Consider the following 20,777-nt stretch of genomic DNA (forward strand, 5'->3'; position numbering starts at 1 on the left):
GTTTTATTATTTTACACCCAACTGACACTTCTGTAGTTCCGTTTAAAGGATAAACTAATAGATTCAGTAAATATTTCTAATTCAGAATTACCATTATATAAACACGTTATAAAATTTTAAAAGTTGATCATTTAGGTTAAAATAGCTAAGGATCAGGACCTTGAATCGGTTTTGGTACTCGACACAATTGGAAATATGCTGATATTTAGGCGGATATACTTGATTAGTTCTTTTCGGCCAGCAGTACGCTGTATGGAAATACTTTGGATGCAGCCTTTGTAACTGTATTTACTAAGTTTGACGATCCAAGGAGAAGAAAAAATGTTAAGATCAATTTTTTAAATTATTCTTGCCAAGTCATTTTTTAAGGAGTGTTTACTAGGACATAATTCCAGTCATAATTTAATCTCGAATTCTAAATCTGTAAAAGATACATATGAATATTGTATAAGTAGCTTTGGAACCCAGCATTGCCTGGAAACTAAATTATCTATAAAAGTCCACCCACTCAACTTTGAATTTTTAAACCAAGCCAAGAACATTCCCGAGTTCCCAAATCTAAATCGGACAGACCAACAGGAATTAATACTTTGAAATTTATAGTTGAACAAAAGAGTTAAAAAAGAAAATTCAAAAATTTAAGGGGTGAAAATGGGTTCAAAAGATAAGGCTCGAAGACAACCACAGGACCTCTAATATGCCGTGACGGGGGATTCTAGAAATATTACCTAATGTTTAGCTTAACAATTTTTACTTTATCTGACCCAGAAGGAGGGAGTATAAACCCCCGGACGCCATGCAGACACGAGCCTCCCATATTTGCTAGGCTGACCAAGCTTCCATATAATTCTTGATTTTAACATATAATAAAGATTTTTTTCATTTGTTTAACATAGTGGCACAAAAATTTTACTTCAGTCAAAAAATGTTCTCTAAATGTTTTCATTTTTGCGTAAAAAATATTTCAAGTTTTAAAAACCACTTTACTAGTCATAATCAGTCACTTTTTATAGTAGTGGATTAATGCTTCTGATCTCTTTGATAAACTGTTTATTCCACTGTGTCGAAAAAAATACAAAAAATTCTTTCTACATTTAAAAACCAAGAGTTTTAAGGAGGCTATTCTGTATAGCGGAGGCTCATTTACTGTATAGCGTAGTCTCGATCTGTCTAGCAAATCTGTGAGGGTCATGTCTGCATAGCAGAGGCTCATGGCGTCCGGGGGTTCCCTCCCTTACAGAAGTGGGAGGGAACCGCCATGAGCCTCCCAGATTTTCTTTGCAGTACAAATTTCATACAATAACTTCAAAAGTTTTTTACGCAGAAAGGAAGATATTTTAAAAAATTATAAACTAATTCGATTTGATTTGTTAAAAATCTTTGATTTAAGCGGTACTGAATAGCGGAGGCTCGGTGCTGCATAGCAAATCTGGGAGGATTATGTTGGCCGGAGGTTTTCTCCCTACTACCCAAAATGTGCAAAAAAAATGGACTTGGACTAATCTAGGGGACTGTTAGTGTGCAGTGGGGAGCCGGCTTCGGTCACTGGCCTAGACCCTGATTCCCCTGATGTCACGATTGACACTAGACTTGTGTCATTCATCGGATACACATTAATTTCCGTCCTTTGCCGGTTTTTGAAGGGGTCTCGGCCTTGATTTTTACGGAATGATGGTTGATCATTTATTTATTTATGAATTTTACGCAGTAAACCCTGTAGTTTCAACATCTGTGGAACTATTTTAAAGAATATATTCCTATCGTATCTCTCTTGATGGTCTGAATATTTCCCATTAACGACCCCATTGAGGGAGGGGGTGATAAGCATCCATGAGCCCTGGACCTCTGACCTCTGGAGCCTCATGATTCGCACAATAGCCTCCTAGCCAATCAAAATCGTCTCCAAGCCTCATGCTAAGTCTGCCAGGCTCCCCAACTCTGTCTTTACGTTCAGCAATCCGATATCCAATAAGAAATAGAGATTTTTCGAGAAAAAAATGCTTTTGGTGACTGTAAAAGCCAAAAATTTGTTAAAGGATATCGGAAGTGAAGACAAAGTTGGGAAGCTTGGATGATGTAACATGAGGCTCGGAGACGATTTTAATTGGCTAGGAATTGACTTGGAGGTCATTCTGCCAATTATGAGGCTCCGGAGGTCAGTTTGCAGGGCTCATGGATGCTCTGCACCCTCTCCCTACCCCTGTTTAAGGCCAGTCAGTGCAGGGGTTAAAATTGTTCCCTCAAAAAAAATCCTATTAAACCGACTACAAATGTTCGAAGAAACAAATAATAATGTAGAAATTATATGGCTGGCAGCGGCCTGCCTTCCCTCCTCCAGATTCTGGTTGAAACTGGATATTTGATTGTATCTGGTGTTGTATACTGCCAGATAAACAGAATACTACTCATTTTTTATCCATCCTTGCATTCCCTCTCATCAAATATATATCCTGCCAACCTTGTCGTTTATATAAACAATACTTCAAGTAAAACCTGGCATCTCATCTCATCCTGTTGCGCATACAGTAATAAATAAAAACATCAATATTCATGAAAGAAAAAAATCTATTGGAAATTTTTTGGATAAAAATAAGAATAACACGATACAACTTTGCTATAGTTTCTTGGGATTTTGTTTCTTAACGCATTTGGAATGTAAGGACTAAATTGCTAAAAAAAATTGTATAAAACCTTTTTACTATAAAAACAAGGAAGTTACATGTACAATGAACACTTCATCATTAAAATTTCAAATTTTCGATGAACTTGAACTGGAATATCTATTTATTTTTGTTATATTCATGTCAAACGTCAATTTTTATCGTTTAGATTGCATAAAAGGCATTAACTAATATGTTTTTAAATGTCAACATCAGTATTTTCTGAAATTCAGTCGCCAAACCCTCTTATTAGATAGTAGTATAACAAACTGGAATTATGTTAACTGTGAATGTAGTGAATATTAGTAAAATCGACCTTTTACAATGTAAAATTTGACTGACCAAACAAACTGAAAGATCAGTTATTAGTTTAAATTATTTTCTATAATCGTTAAAAAACGGATTGAAAAAGTTCGGACTGTCCAAATATACAATATTTGTAAAATTAGTTTACTTTTAAGATTTTCAGTCATACATATTTTTCTTTATAAATGTTTATTCTTATTCTATAAAATAACTATCCACTACATGAGTATAATTAAAGGACGAACTGATCCAGGTTCGATGATTTTTATATTATATTCACCTAACAAGCATCAGAGTTATGCATCCTCGAAGCAAGAATATGATTTTGCGAATAGGTTTGAACTGATCCTGGCTAGTTTACTCATGGTAGGGGTAGCAGCTTGGCGTTCTTCCATACTCAGCTCAGACAGGATAAATCTAGAATACAGGATTTCACTTCAAACTCAAGTAAATTTTATGTTAGATTGAAATCTTACATGTTTCTTTAATCTGTAACTTCTTATGCTGCAAACAGCGTTTAAGAAGAATAATTAAATTTTAAATTTCTAAATGAATTAGCTTTTCTCTATACAAGGACGTAAGATCAAAACTAGTGAAGCTACGAGGTCACAAAGCAAAACCGGTAATAAAGTGGTAATAGAGTTTTTGAAATTGCAGGGAGCTAAAGAGCAGAGTGTTTAAAATATTGGATGTCTCAAAATAATACAGGTGTGTTTAAGAAAGGGTGCTCAATCCAAAACTGATGAACGATGTCTTTTCAATAAATTATGATACATCTTGATTTAAACCTTGTGTCTACTCTATAGTGTTTGATGCGTAAGTTTTTTAACCAAAACAATCAAATCATTAAATCCTTTCATGTATCAACTAACAGCTAGATCCTTTCCATCATTACCTTTTATAACTGTTATATACAGGATATACCTTTTATAACTGTTATATACAGGGTATACCTTTTATAACTGTTTTATACAGGATATACCTTTTATAACTGTTTTATAAAGGATATACTTTTTTTAAACAAAACTCAAACATTTTTCCCAACGTTACAGTTAAAAAGTATAGAAATAAAACATTACTAGGCTTTTAGGGCACTTCGCGCCCATCTTCTATTTAAATTGTGAATATTTTCTTTTTGTTTACCTTTTAAAACAAAGAAGAAAAAATTTTGCGGATTTTTAAAAAACAATTCGCGGATTTTTAAGAATTAAATTTTTTTTACAAAATTAAAAACCTTTTAAACACATTTTTTTTTTTAATTTTATCAAATTCATAAACCTTTCCTGTGGTCACGTGATGTCCAACAAAAAATTTGGGCACGATCGGTTTAGCCGTTTTGACGTTTATTGGATACAAACAAACAGACAGACAAGCCAAATTTATATATAGGTGACTTGTTCACACGTATGAATGATATATGTTGTGCGGAAACATGGTTTTACATATCAATCCGACGAATGTTCTAACTTCGAAGTGATAGTCCTATTAACCATTATCCACCATTTTTCGATGATAAATCGTTTTAACAAACCATTCGTCTAGTCAAATTTTAAAACACTAGGCTTTTAGGGCGCTTCGCGCCCATCTTATATTTAAACTTATAATTGTGGCTTTATCTGTGAGCATCTTCTCGTTGTACAGTATAAAACAAAAACAAACAAAAAGTTTGCGGATTTCTTAATATTTTTTCGCGCATTTCAAAATTTTACAAAAATAAAAAACTTTAAAACGCAATTTTTTTTTAATTTCGATCATTCATAAACCTTCCCTGGGGTCCCTAGATGTCCCGCAAAAAATTTGGGCCCGATCGGTTCAGCCGTTTTGACAGACAGACAAGCCAAATTTATATATAGATTAACCATCATATTTCGTCTAATCTAACATTTAGCACCAGGTTTCGATCATATAAAAACGCTAAGACAACAAATTACAAAAGTCGACCTTAGACATAACTTCAAATTTCAATGTCCATTGAAACTACTTAAAAAAATATTTAAACAAAAATCAACTGATGAAATTCTTGTCTCAACTATTCTTCGCTCATATATACATAAATATATTGGTTATGGCTGGCCAAACGGTTGTACCAAATTAGCTGAAATTTTTAGAGGAAATCCAAGGACACTCTGGAGGTATGAAAGGCTAAATAAATTCAAAATATTTTTTTTTCAATAATCTAATTTTTTTTTCAATCGATTTTTTATTCCACGGGCAACGCCGGGCACTTTAGTTCGTAGAATTTAAACATCAAAGAATTCCAATAATAAATATTGAACTTTTTTACGAAGAAGAAACTTTAAAACTGGTTCTGTAGCAAGAAAACTGAATAAATTAGCGACACTACCTTGCAACGATTTTCTGCGGTCTTTCCTGCCAAGCAATCAATTCTTCTTTCGGAGTGAGGACCTGCAATATAAGAAGCAATTAAGGGAAACGACATAAACTAACCTTGAAAATACCATGGCAGAATAGAATTCTTCATTAAAAGGAGATATTTAAGTTTTCTTTATTGCATGTCTTGATGCAGCTAATCCGTTAAAACTTATCTAGTATTCATTTCAACCTTAACCTTCAAATAATATTTAAGTTAAAGAAATGAATTTAAAACCGTAATTTTAAGCGACCCTCCATGTTAAGATGGCAAAGCCCGATTCACAGTGGTACCCTTAAACCTTTTATCTGATCAATAATGTGGAAGATATTGTTGTTTTTCTAGGTAAAAAAGTTTAATTCGGATAATTCCTTTGTATCTTCCTGCAATAGAAATACTCTAGAGTCACTTTTTAGTAAACCCACAATTTCATGGGTCACTTGAAATTACTCTAACAATCCTATTAGTTCTTGAATTCTGACTTATATCAATGAAAAATTAAATACAAAAGAACCAGGGTTTACAACAAAAGATGAGACTTCAGAGACGACAGATCAGAATTATTCAATCTTTGATTCACATGGTTTCCTACAGCTGTAAACTTGCAGATATGTCATATTTATACTTGAATACTAAATCTATAATTATAAAATAAAAAAGTATAGTTTAAGGCTTTATGTGTGGATCCTCCTGTATTTTCTTTTCCTCACCTGGTCACCCTTCAGACGATCTAGAAGTGTAACACAAACAACAGCTGCCCGTATACCGGCCATATGCGTCATTGCCGCAAATACAGTTGCCTCCATTTCCATGTTCACGACTCCATTATCCGACACGTGATTCAGGTACGCCATCTTGTCTTTCTCTGTGTACTCGCAGATGGCTCCATCAAGACGTCCCTATATATATAATATTATGTTATAATCTCAAGACATTTAAGAAGTTATATCTTTTAAAGGAACTGAGTTTAATGCCACAAACTCAAATTTTCTAATCCCTGCATCTTTGCAACTTGATGGTTTGAACCTTTGATAGTTTAAATGTAGATAATTTGATTCAAAAGAATTCACAGTTTTAATTATCTAACATTGGGTAGCAAATAAAATAGAATAGAAAATCAGAGTTTTTTCAAAGACTTAATTCCTTGTGGCCCTCGCGTCAGCAAAATGCCTCTTCTCAATGCACTTATCGTCTAAACTTTCTTTAGAAACAATAAGAAACCTTCTAGGAATTTAGAGAAAAAAAAATTCTTGAAATGTTAGTGATCGATCCTTTTAGATGAAAACAATTCTGATTAATTAATAAAGAAATCTGAAAGGAATTTTAACCGGAGAAAATTCTATAAAATATATGTTTTAGAAACTTATTGAAGCAACCACCCTATTCAAGTTCTTTCCACAGAACCACATATTCTTCAAAATAAAACGCGTAGTTTATTCTTTATTTTTCTTTTTTCTAGATCATATATAACGCAACATTTTTTTGTCGGCGTTTACTTTAAGTAAAATTGAACTGCAACGTCAAAAAAAAATATGAATACAGTTGAAAAATATTTAAATTCACAAAAAAACTGAGAATTTGAACAGAAACGTAAAGGTAAATGTTGGACACCCTGTAATATACCCTCTGAAAAAAAAATGGTAGATTCTCCTAGGGGCGGGTAGAGGGGGAGGGGCTACAGGACCTTCGCACCCCCTGACAGATTCAGGGGGGGGGGGGGGCGTAGCACCCCCGGAGATTTCAGAATAGCTTCTCAATAGCACTTAAAAGGGAAAGAAAACCTAGTACAAAACAGAAAAGCCAAAAAAAAATTAGCATGCGACGCGTCTCTTGGTTCCTAAATCTGGATATTTGTTCCGAAATAAATCTAAATATTTCATGTATCCGCCCCTGGACTCCCTGGATTCATGTATCCGCCCCTGGACTCCCTGGATTCTCCTCTTGAATCTCTTGAAAATATATTCTATGAAGGTTCCCTAATCGAGTAAACTCTAGAATACATAAATTCTAAAAATTGGCAGATATTGGTTTAATGTTTAATCTTTAAATTGCAGTTTTATGCAAACCGAGCAAAATATTACTTTGCTATTTATGATATGCAAGCTCTTCCATAGCCCTCAACCTTACAGTGGATAGGGCACAACTTAGTAACAAACATAATTTTGCATATAAAGAAAGGGTGGGGGGAGGGGTACTATACCCCCCATGAGGGTTTGTACCTGTCCTTCATAGAAATCATCAGTGGAGATAGTTTTCCCTTTGACGGTCTTAAATTCATCCTCTAAACATTTATAACATAAGATTTTTCTTCATCTTTCAAACTGAAAACTGACAACTTTAAAAATCTTTTTTTTTGGGGGGGGGGGCCGGAATTTCGAAAAATGCCTATCGATATTTTTACTTTCAAAAGGCGATAAAGTTGTATGCAATACGCCTTTTCGAAAAGTACATTTTTTGGTGGGACCCATATTGATTCTACATGGTAAAAGAAAGTTTCATAATTTCCCTTTTAACAAGCCGACAAGGATTATAATGGAATATTGGGAAAAGTTCCTGATTGCCAGTTTATAATGTAATTAGGTCGGGGTATACACTGTAAACTTTAATTTATATCGGGGGGTATTTATAAAATGTTGTCTGCCTGTTTTGTATCTTCGAAATTGATACGGAGTTTTAGTTAATCAAATAGGAGTAAAATGTCAAAATTTACAAAATTTTGTCATTTTTTAAGAAACACAAGTCGCATTTTGGAAAGCTCAGACGCCGTAAAATTTTATTTTAAAGGGATACTTTTCAGGCGAGGTCAACAAATTTCTGATTTTTGGAGTACCATAAAATACTTGGATTAATTATGACGATAAAATTTAGTCAACCCCCCCCCTTCCCCACTCTCGCATATCATGATCTTTAAAGGGCCTAATGCTTAGTGGAGGGGGAGAGATACCTTTATTATCAGACTTTTTGAGGTCAATTCCTCCGGTCAGCTCACCTGGGTCACTCATACTGGTTAATTTATCTGCAAGGTTCTGATCCAGCTTACATGGTCGGGATACAACCTTGCCAAGGATAATCTAAACAGGATAAGATGGTCTAGATACAACCTTGCCAAGGATAATCTAAACAGGATAACATGGTCGAGATACAACATTGTCAAGGATAATCTAAACAGGATGGTCGAGATAACACTTTACCAAGAATAATCTAAACAGGATAACAAGGTCGGGATATAACCTTGCCAAGGATAATCTAAACAGGATAACATGGTCGAGATACTACTTTACCAAGGATAATCTAAATAGGATAACAAGGTCGGAATATAACCTTGTCAAGGATAATCAAAACAGGATAACAAGGTCGTGATGCAACCTTGTTAAGGATAATCTAAACAGGATAACATGGTCGGGAGACAACCTTGCCAAGGATAATCTAAACCGGATAACATGGTCGAGATACTACTTTACCAAGGATAATCTAAACAGGATAACATAGTCGAGATACAACCTTGCCAAGGATAATCTAACCAGGATAACAAGGTCGGGATATAATCTTGCCAAGGATAATCTAAACAGGATAACATGATCGGGATACAACCTTGCCAAGGATAATCTAGACAGGATAACATGGTCGAGATACAACATTGCCAAGGATAATCTAAACAGGATGGTCTTGATACTACTTTACCAAGAATAATCTAAACCGGATATCAAGGTCGGGATATAACCTTTCCAAGGATAAATCTAACCAGAATAACATGGTCGGGATACTACTTTACCAAGGATAATCGAAACAGGATAACATGGTCGGGATACATTTTCACGATAACATTCTGTAATATTATAATTATCACATTTTCCTAATGATAATTCAAAACAGAATAATATGATTATTAATACTTCTTCATGATAATAATCTGGAACAGGATTGAGTAAATAATAGTTCTCATTACTGCAGGATAATCTACCGCAGTGTTCCAATAAACACTGGTAAACTTGAATATCGTCGTTAACCAGAGAAACATTTATCCTTAAGAAAGGAATTAAACACTTGCTACAAAATCTAATTTTCCAATGTCTATATCTTTGCAACATGATAAGGAAACCATATTTCAAATTTTGACATATCAAAGGTTTATATATACAAAGGATTGTAAAGGATTCAGTTCCTCTGTTCAGATTTAAATCTGATAAAAAAATTCTGTAAATATCTTAGCTGATATACTTTTGGTTGTTAAAAAACATAGAAATTTAAGATAATTATATTAAATTCCATGTTTATTGGGACACCCGGTAGGACAGGACAATAACGCATTAAACTTTCTTTCAAATTATTACCGGATAAAGAAAATTAGTGTCAAAATGTACAGGATAATAATGAAAATAGCTTGGTTAGTTATAATTATCAAACGGACGGTTCACTCTCTATTTAGATATTTGCATCTAAATCTTAGTCTAAGCAAAACTGATCTATAATTTCAATTGTGATTTACAATATTTTTATAAGATGACTTGCGGATTTGTTCAATGCAAAGACGAAGAAGGGAATTCCCAGAATTTAACACTTTTCAGGAAAATAACAAAATCTCCTTTATTACAAAGGTTTAAAGCTAGGTTAGCATTGTAAATGCATCTCTCTAAGTGTGTTAAAATGTGTAAAGAGCCACTTTAAAGTATTTTTTATGTTTTTTAATAATTTGAGATTAAGATAAAACACGACTATACATCAATAACTAGTCTCCTATTTCTCCTTATTCTCCTATTTATACTCTATCTTCTATTTCTCCTCTTTCTCCTATTTTTGCTCTTTCTCCTATTTCTCCTATTTCTCCTCTTTCTCCTATTTCTCCTCTTTTTCTTGCTTCTCCTTTTTCTCCTATTTCTCTTATTTCTCCTATTTCTTCTATTACTCCTATTTCACCTATTTCTCCTATTTCTCCCATTTCTCCTATTTCTCCTATTTCTCCTATTTCTCTTATTTATCCTATTTATCCTATTTCTCCTATTTCTCATATTACTCCTATTTCTTCTATTTCTCCTATTCCAGCTATGTTTTCCCTATTTCTCCTATTCCTCCTATTCCTCCTTTTTCTCCTATTTCCCTATTACTCCTATTTCTCCCATTTCTCCCATTTCTTCTATTTCTCTTATTTCTCCTATTTCTCTTATTTCTCCTATTTCTCCTATTTCTCCTATTAATCCTATTTCTTCTATTTCTCCTATTCCAGCTATTTTTTCCCTATTTCTCCTATTCCTCCTATTTCTCCTATTTGTCCTATTTCTTCTATTTCTCCTATTTCTCCTATTACTCCTTTTTCTTCTATTTCTCCTATTTCTCCTATTTCTCCTATTTCTCCTATTTCTCCTAATACTCCTATTTCTTCTATTTCTTCTATTTCTTCTATTTCTCCTATTTCTCCTATTCCACCAATTTTTTCCCTATTTCTCCTTTTTCTCATATCCTCCTACTTCTCCTATTTCTTCTATTTTCCCTTTTTCTCCTATTTCTCCTATCTTTTACCGAAGAATAATCACGAACAGACTTGAAAGCTATTAGTCCCAGAAGTTTTTACTCTCTGTAGAAAACAAGAACAGAGCAACAAACTTTTCTAAACTTTATACAGTAGTCTATAGTACATGGGGAGCTTTGGAGGAAATCTGAACTCATGTATGATATTCAAATACAGAAAGACCCCAAAAAATATACTTAAAAATTAATTTGTATGTTTCTGATCATAAAATTCAAAGAAAGATCTAATTGTGTTACATTTTAAATGATACATTCAGATTTTTAAAAATCTGAATGTTTCGACTTATTTGAAAAGGAGGGAAAATATTGAAATCTTTCTAGTAACAATTTTACTCTTTAAACTTTGCTTTTCGGTTTGCCATGTCTTCTTCGTACTCAAACAAACTCAAGGAATTTTTCTGTATACATTGATGGATTTTGAACATTTTCAAAAAGCTAATTTTTTTCTAAACAAATTCTTTTCTAATTCAATCTCTGATAAACCTCTTCTAATTATATATAAAGATTTGAATTCTTCTGAAAAGACAACAAGTCATATTTCGTGAATTAAACAGGACGACATTTGATAAATTCTACCGATGTATTCGTTATTAAGGGTTTCACTGTATGTAATACAATTTTTATATTTTGAAATAATGTTTTCTAATGAATACTGCGCAAATTTATCAATGATTTCTCAAATCTAATGTTTTTTATCCATTTATTCCCAACAAAATATTTTTCTTTGTTTAACTTGATAAATATTTTTGTTTTCTAAGCATTCTTTTAATCAATTCTTTTAATCAAGGGAAATCATCTGAGATCTTTTAAATATTTATACAAATTTATTTTACATGAAAATACGAAAAATATTAAGAAAATCAGTTATTTTTTTAAGTTTTGGAATCCGTTTTAGGGTAATTAAAGTCATAAAAAATAAGAGTAAACTTACATACTAAAAGTTATGCACAGTCCTTTTTCTAAAAAACCGGAATAGTTTAAACTGATTTAACACTTCAAAATCGTCTTTGAACTTTGACATAGCCTGCGGCATTCGGCATGTCTGAATCAATGATCACAAAATAGCCCCAGTCCCACCATTTCCAAAATGTATCGTTAAACTTAAGATAACGGCTTCTAACACAGATATAAGTTTTAAAATCGTGATCTTTAGTGTTTAAATAACTAGATTACTAGATTACTAGATTACTAAATTACTAGATTACTAGATTACTAGATTACTAGATTACTAGATTACTAGATTACTAAATTACTAGATTACTAGATTAATAGATTACTAGGTTACTAGATTACTAACCGTGTCTAGAACAGGGCGAAGTTGACCATCAAATGCTTCCTCTGTAACTACAACACTACCTGGAGGCAGTCCAATCCCTCCACATGTTCCAATCCTGATCAGTTGAAAGGTTAGTAATCAATCCTGATCAGTAGGTTGGTTAGTAATCAGTCCTGATCAGTAGGTTGGTTAGTAATTAATCCTGATTAGTACGTTGGTTAGTAATCAATCCTGATCAGTAGGTTGGTTTGTAATTAATCCTGATCAGTAGGTTGGTTAGTAATTAATCCTGATTAGTAGGTTGGTTAGTAATCAATCCTGATCAGTAGGTTGGTTAATAATCAATCCTGATTAGTAGGTTGGCTAGTAATCAATCCTGATCAGTGGGTTGGCTAGTAATCAATCCTGATCAGTAGGTTGGTTAGTAATAAATCCTGATCAGTTGATAGGTTAGTAATCATTAATCAATCCTGATCAGTAGGTTGGTTAGTAATGAATTCTGATTAGCAGGTGGGTTTATAGTAATCAATTCTGATCAGTGGGTTGGTTAGTAATCAATCCTGATCAGTAGGTTGGTTTGTAATCAATCCTGATTAGTAGGTTTGTTAGTAATCAATCCTGATTAGTAGGTTGGTTTGTAATCAATCCTTATCAGTAGGTTGGTTTGTAATCAATCCTGATTAGTAGGTTGGTTTGTAATCAATCCTGATTAGTAGGTTTGTTAGTAATCAATCCTGATTAGTAGGTTGGTTAGTAATCAATCCTGATTAGTAGGTTAGTTTGTAATCAATCCTGATTAGTAGAATAGTTTGTAATCAATCCTGATTAGTAGGTTGGTTAGTAATCAATCCTGATCAGTAGGTTGGTTAGTAATCAATCCTGATTAGTAGGTTGGTTAGTAATCAATCCGCAGTATTTTAGTGAAACTCATTGATTTACTGAAGACTATACCGCCATGCAATAAAGTTAGAAACATATTTCAATTTTTTTTTATTTTTCTATATTTTCCTCCTGGTTCTAAGTTAAAGAATTGATGCGGAAAAATGTAATTATTGATTGAAGATGTCACGTCAGAGGTTTTGCAAGGCTTCAGTCTTGCTGCAGAGTTTGCAAAAATGTTAAGTATTTCAAAATAATTATAAGATTCGGACATTATTTTTTTAACAATATGAACAGTTAGTTCAGTAATGCTTCAGAATAATGTTATTTCTTCAAAATGTTAAATGAATGTACAATGATCGTTTAAATAATAAATCACTTTAAACTAACTACAACGAAGTTCATCCAATTAATATCGACATATTTTTAAACTCTAATTAAAAATTCGTCGAAAATACCGTAAAACACTTAATTATACTTTAATGTCTAAAACATGAATTCCAACAAAAACGTAACAAATAGCCTTTGCGTATAAAAGATCTTCATTTAACGGTAAAAATGGGTTCAAAAATTTATCCACAATTACTATATCGTGATAAGTTGTGTACAGGGTTACCCACAAAGAATGAGAACTTTAATGACAATCTTAAACTCTTAACAATTAAGATTTGAAGGTTAAATTTATATCTAATTAAGTTTTTGAAGGTATATAATATGTTCTGGCACAGATTGAAACAGAAACATGTTTGCAGCTACAGGGTATTTCAGGAATTTAAGGAAAAGACTGAGTTATTTCCGTACAGTCGTCTTCCTTGGTAACCCTGTATTAAAATATAGCTTTTATAACATTACCGAAAACTTAATAATACAGGGTTGGTCAATAAACGATTAACTAAATAAACATCCCTACAAATCCATTGTTCATTGTCTTTTATTATTTTCTTTATTACGAGTAAAAAATTTTCAACATTTTATATTACGGTCTTTTATTTGGATGGAAAATTAAACTAAAGGCTCCGTTTTATTTGCTATAGGTTTGGCATAATTACATTTTCCATAATGAATTTTATTACTTTTTCCATAAGTAGTACAATAAGTTACCCTTACAATTGCTATGTTTGTAATTTGTAAAAAAAAAATCTCTTTTTTATCAGGGCACCATATCCTGTCCTAGCCACGGCGCTCGGCAAAAATTCTGGACTGCAACCCCTCAGAAAAATTTGTAATCCAATGTAATCCGGGAAAATATTTAGCAAGCGTAATTTATGGCAATTGTTCTTACAGCGAACATATAATTGCAAACGTAATTATGCCACGCGATTTTTGAACCTTTATTCTGGGGCGGTCGTTAAACTCTTTCAGTAATTAAATCCAAATTTTCTGACGGAATTAAATTTTAAACATTGAATTACAGTTCATGGCTTTTTCAATAATAAGAATTTTATTAAATTTTGCTTTTTCTGCAGAACTTTAATCGTTGTTCATCTATCCCAAGAAATTGTTTGAAAATACAAAATTTTAAGAATAGAATGTGACAGGAAACAATATTGGAGAATTCAGCTCGCAAACCATGCTTTCATTCTCCTAGGTTTGAAATGTTTTTGATGAAGTGAGGAAAACGTAATTTCATGTCACCTTCCGGTCATTTAAAGTGGGTCATGTCCGATTTACAACGTTACACTTAATCTAAACATAAGTTATGATCGGAAACACTAACAAACTGAAAAACAGAGATTACTACTTTATTTAACTTTATTAGCTTATTTCTGCTTCTGTAACTACCATCATTAACACCCTGTATTTTAATTTATCTCTACATAAAAATCCCTCTGATCTCACCCTGCCACAGATAACCTGACAATCTCCTTCCTTCCAATCAACTCCTTTCCTATCCAAAAACATATTGATATGTGTAACCAATTATATTCAGTATCGTTAAATAACTTCGGGCCAACCACTCAAAACAACCAACCCTGGTTAGGCGGGTCCAAACTGCATAGTAAATTGTGATTGCTTATTTGTAATATCTCATGCTTTGTAGTTGAATAAATATATGAATGTATATATATATTTATGAAGATATTGTTACATTTATCTGGTATTCAAGTAATGTTGGTATAGCAACATTACCTTTTTGTATTTCCCTAGGGCTAAACAGGAGAATATAATATATTACAGATCTGGGAAAATCTTATGGCTCAACGCCATGCCCAACATTAAAAACTTATTTTGAGAAAAAACTCGGTGTACGGATTTTCTTTTCTTTGGTATCTGATTTAAAAAATGAAATTCCATATCTATTCAAAGATTAAATTTTTTTGGTTCCAGTTTTGAACATTTAAACGGAGGGATTTTTTGTTAATTTAAAAGGAGATGATTCATTTTATGTACTTTTCCGTTCCGCCGGGGATGGGGGGGGGGGGATAATCCAAAAGCTTGATATACTGCTGGCTCAAGTTTTTATAAAATAAATTGAGGATTAGTGTTGAAAATTGAAATGATGTAAGAAAGGATATTGATATCGAATGTTTATTATATTTAGAAAGATTTAAATTAAGCGAGAACTGTCATGGTTAAATTCATTCAAAACATTTCTTTATCTAAATGGTTTCAGCTTTATTTTGAAAATAATTACCAATTTAAATGTTTAATATTTGTTTTTCAAGCCAGCTATCGTTATACATTATAAACTAACCTTTCTCTGCAAAGTTCAATCCCTTTAATTTAGAATTTTTAAACCGAGCTTACATTTCCGTGGTTCTACCTAGTTTCCCAATCAAAATTTGAGGCAAATCGGTCAAGAAGTTCCTGGGTTATGATCGGACACACAAACAAACAGATAGACAGACAAACAGAGATTACTACTTTATATATATAGATTAAATAAGGGAACATTCAACATTTTGATAAATAATAGTATTTTTTACAATCTTTTGGGACATTTGGAAATAAATTTCAAAGAATTTTCTGTGTTCTGTAAATCTGTGAACTGTGTACTGAGTATTGTGTATTGTTTATTGTTTACTTGTTAACACTGCCCATTTTTTTGTGTTTATTACTAGTTTCAATGTTTGTTGTGTTTGTTACCAGTTTCAATGTTTGTTGTGTTTGTTACTAGTTTCAATGGATATTGCTTTTGTTACTAGTTTAAATGTATGTTGCTCTTGTTACTAGTTTCAATGTATGTTGCTTTTGTTACCAGTTTCAATGTATGTTGCTTTTGTTACCAGTTTCAATGTATGTTGCTTTTGTTACTAGTTTCAATGTATGTTGCTTTTGTTACTAGTTTCAATGTATGTTGCTTTTGTTACTAGTTTCAATGTATGTTGCTTTTGTTACCAGTTTCAATGTTTGTTGTGTTTGTTACTAGTTTCAATGAATGTTGCTTTTGTTACTAGTTTAAATGTATGTTGCTTTTGTTACTAGTTTCAATGTTTGTTGTGTTTGTTACTAGTTTCTATGGATGTTGCTTTTTGTCACTAATTTCAATGTATGTTGCTTTTGTTACCAGTTTCAATGTATGTTGCTTTTGTTACTAGTTTCAATGTATGCTGCTTTTGTTACCAGTTTCAATATTTGTTGTGTTTGTTACCAGTATCAATGTTTGTTGTGTTTGTTACCAGTTTACATTTCTGTTGTATTTGTTAACCAGTTTACATTTTTGTTGTATTTGTTACCAGGTTACCAGTTTCCATGTTTGTAAACCTGTTTGTTGTGTTTTTAACCAGTTTCCACGTTTGTTGTGTTTGATGTGTTTTATAACCTGTGTGATCTAGCACTGATGTCCACTAGATCCGTTCCTGTTGGAAGAATATATCCTAATTCCTTGACCATATATTCAGCAAAGCTCTGCATCCTATGCGGGGTTCCTCCCATACAAACAAACCTGGAGTAAACACTTAAAGCTTAGCAATACAGACGTTTATTTTACGTGGAATTACAGTTACAACTTTGCAACTTTGTCACTCCTCTAGTTTCTATTTTATACACAAGAGTGAGACAACAAACAAAAACTTTATATAAAGACGAAGAAGAAAACATTATTATTATTATTATTATTCTTATTCTTATATCTATTATTATCATCATTATTATTAATATTATTATTATTATCATTATTATTATTATTATTATTATTATTATTATTATTATTATTATTATTATTTGTTTACCTAACATCTCCGAACATCTGCCTGAGATCATGAGAACCTGATCCTAGAGCAAGATGATAAAGAACATCCTCCTCCATCTCCTGGATATGTGGGTTCATCAGCTTTACTCCCTCCCTCTCACTTCTACAAGATTCGGGTTTATTCATGGTTACTCTCCGGGTCCTATTCTAGACTGGACATGGTATCTCAGTTAGAACTTAAAGGTGGAGACAGGAATACAGGGGAAATCGTAAAATTGAAAAATAGGATTTTTTTACAAAAACAAATTACCCATTTTTTATCCTACGGTATTTTTTTCAAATAAGACTTCATTTGATTATATGATACAATCTGGATTACGCTGTTTAAAAACAGGATTATTTATCAGGTTAAGGTTCTATAAATCTTTATGTCAATTGAGGGGGGGCGGGGCAGAATTAAGATTTTAATAAATGCGTCATGGGATATCATGATATTGTGTACATCTGCAAACAATTCGTACTAAACTTTACATAGGAACAATTGCGTATGGTTATAATATACAGGGTGAGGATGAGACTTCAGAGACGATTGTACGGAATTTGTTTGGTCCGTTTTCTTGCATTCAGGGTTTCCTGATGGCCAAAACCGGCTTATTTCTGTGATTAATTATTTAGCAAATCATTAAAATACTCTATTGAATGCAGAAACAAAAAATCAAGTTTCAAATCGTCATAGTTTTTGGAATTCTGGGTCGTCTCTCCAGTCTCATTCTTAGTAGTTAACAACCGGCCTTTGTGGAATAGACAGAGATAAGAGAGTTACAGAGATTGATTAACACCTATAATATGCGATATTTTACACAGCATGTTCTATTGTGTACAAGTACTGTACACGACAATCAGAGGACATCTGTATTCAGGGATATTTTGAATAGGAAATGGAAAATCTTTAAAAATTAACAATATTCATAAACTTTATGTTTTATGTTTTAAGTTGAAGTATTTCTTTAAAAGTTGTAAAACTTAACCCCTGAATGCAACAATTGGCCGAGAAATGTTAGTCAAAAAAACATTACATGGAACCATAGCATAGCGTGCCGGGACACTATAGGTCTGTTCAGCCTATCCAGGTAGAGCGTATGTCGTGTATGAGCAGTCTGTGTAGTCTGTGGGAATAGCTTTGACATATGAATATACCAAGAACTTTCAATATCTATGTTTACAAATAACGTGTACTGCAGTTCCTGGTAGGAGCACAAATTTATCGCCGTAAAATTGGAGTGTACGCTAATGCACTGTGTGAACTCAACACGGATGACGTTACATTTATTCCTGGAAAATCTAAAAAAATCAATGTCCAATATCTATATTCTGTAAAAGTAAATATTTTATTTATTCCTTGAATATAAAACAGCTTGGAACACATCAGTTACAATTTACCATTTCTGTAGTTACAATAAATCGGGAAAGTCTGTCATTTTAAATGGAAGGTCACAATAAATTACGCTCACATTCCCTTTTAGTTAATGTTTATATATATCTGTAGGTTAAACTTTGTTTACGTTTCTCCTAAAAAGAAACTGAGCTGTACTCTTTACTTGTAAAATATATTTAATTGACTACATGATTTAAATGTTGATCGCTTGAAGGAAACCTCGTAATCTTGTTCAAATCAAATAAATCAACTGTTTTTCACATTCAAGCATTCAAATGATCAAGGTTAAAAGAAAATTATTGACAGCACTTTTAAAATGGAGGGTTTTAAGCCTAGGTTTTTAACCCTATTAAGATTAGAAGTGATTATCTATGTATCTATTTATAATTTTTACTAGAATAAACAAAGAAAAGTAAGAAACCAGAGCTGAAAACTTTAGAATGAAATATCCTTAATCCCGATCGGTTAATTAATCTGAAGATTAATAACAAGAGGATAACAAGCATTATTTAATATGGAGATTTTAAAAAAATTCTAAAGTTTTCAGCTCTGCATATATAAATATTTAAATTAAAATACATAAAAGTATGATGAACAAAACCCTGAGAGTTTGAAAACTTGTTGTTTGCAGAAAATATTGCTTGAAACTGAAAAAATTCCTTGAAAAAAAGAATAAAAGGTAAAATTCTGAGATCAATAGAAAAACTTCTCGAAAGAAATTGAAAAAAGTTTAAAGAAACAATCTTCAGAAAAGAATATTGAGTAGAAATATTATTTAAAATGAAATAATATTCACTTTGGCCTGTAAATAATATGTTCTCCTTTAATTTACATAAATGTGGAGATATATGATAAGAATCTTAATTTTCTTGATTTTTTTTTGTCATTTATAACAGCAGGGCAGGATAGTGGGGCGTGCGTATGCAGTAATTTGTCCGGGGGGGAGGGGGGGGGGGAAACCTTTGTTAAGAATTTCCAGAAGGGACTAAGCCGCCGTGACCATAGTTTTTACTTATCCATATAGGAAAGTACCCCCCCCCCCCATCTCTTTTGTGCACCCCTGACTTTTGCAAATATAGGAACAAATTGTCCCGTGTTTTAGATTATCGTGGTAAAGATGTAAAGAAAAGTCACAAAACTTTAACGTCTGCTTCACATTCTCATGTTCTCGTCTGAACTAGCTCTTTAGCTCATCCTTTAATAAATTTAAAAATTGAAGTCTTTTTTACGTCGATACCCTGTGAAACAATTTTTTCGTTTTCGATAAAATTAAATGTTTTCATAGTTCGGAATAGTTTGAGGTATTCCACGCCTGGAATGCGTTTTTATTGCGCTAAACTGAGAGCTTGGAGTTGTAAATTTTAGAACATCAAAAATAAGGCCAGATATTTAGATTTTGAAAAAGGGTTCAAATCTCGAGGATTGTAGCCACGAATTCTTTACTATTCATAATCATACATGATTTCACAGTATAATCCAAATGGGAAATATTTTTAAGAATGTTAATGTTAAAATTCATTATGGAAAAGAAGATTAAGACATCAGAATTTTTATCACAGAGTTTAGAGAGAAGGATGATAATTGAATTATGGTTTAAGGAAAGATTTGAATGAGGCCAAAGAGAAAGACAAACATGAAAACATCATTATAAAATATTTAAAAAAATGTATGCCACTTTAAACTTAATTCTTCAATCTCAATCATCATGCGCTTTGAAGCTTTGTAATCGTCAAAGCAAGGATTAAAAAATAACAGTGAAGGATGCTTAGGTCTAAACTATATTCTTGATACACTTTACACTTGGCGCGATCTAAATAATTTGTTTTCAAAACTGTGTGAACCGAGGTGAGGGTTTGGTCGGACAAAGTATTGAAAAATATGTAGAAAAAAATTAAGAATTGTTGTGGGTAAGAGAACTGAAATAGGATTCAAATTGATTTTGTTGCTGATAAAGGGGTTTATGCCGGAGTGGTGAGGAGGGCCGGGGGGTCTGTGCGGATGAAGAAGGTTAGATCCGAGCTTACATAGTTCTACCCTTGGCAGCCATTTCTTATATTACTTCTCCCTGTGGAATCCAATATGAAACTGACAGATCAGGTTTCCATCTATCCGACAGATATATATACCAAAGACCAGTTTTTATATCAGCTATAGAGCCTGGCATAATAAACATCAAGTAAGGAGGATAATCTTTA

General features: G+C 32.5%; 1 protein-coding gene across 1 annotated transcript; it reads right to left on the reverse strand.

Moving 5' to 3' along the window:
* Positions 1–3,136: 3,136 nt before the first annotated feature.
* LOC111705266 (uridine phosphorylase 1) lies at positions 3,137–20,713 on the reverse strand. Its single transcript, XM_023477775.1, has 9 exons — positions 20,607–20,713; positions 17,188–17,310; positions 16,779–16,901; positions 12,158–12,275; positions 8,327–8,408; positions 7,557–7,618; positions 6,048–6,236; positions 5,311–5,372; positions 3,137–3,383 (listed from the first exon to the last, which is right to left on the reverse strand). Exons 1-9 carry the CDS (start codon positions 20,627–20,629, stop codon positions 3,263–3,265), a joined length of 903 nt encoding a protein of 300 aa, XP_023333543.1. The 5' UTR covers positions 20,630–20,713; the 3' UTR covers positions 3,137–3,262.
* Between the last annotated feature and the right edge of the window lie 64 nt (positions 20,714–20,777).

This window comes from Eurytemora carolleeae, unplaced genomic scaffold (assembly GCF_000591075.1).
Source record: "Eurytemora carolleeae unplaced genomic scaffold, Eaff_2.0 scaffold2, whole genome shotgun sequence".
Lineage (NCBI taxonomy): Eukaryota > Metazoa > Arthropoda > Copepoda > Calanoida > Temoridae > Eurytemora > Eurytemora carolleeae.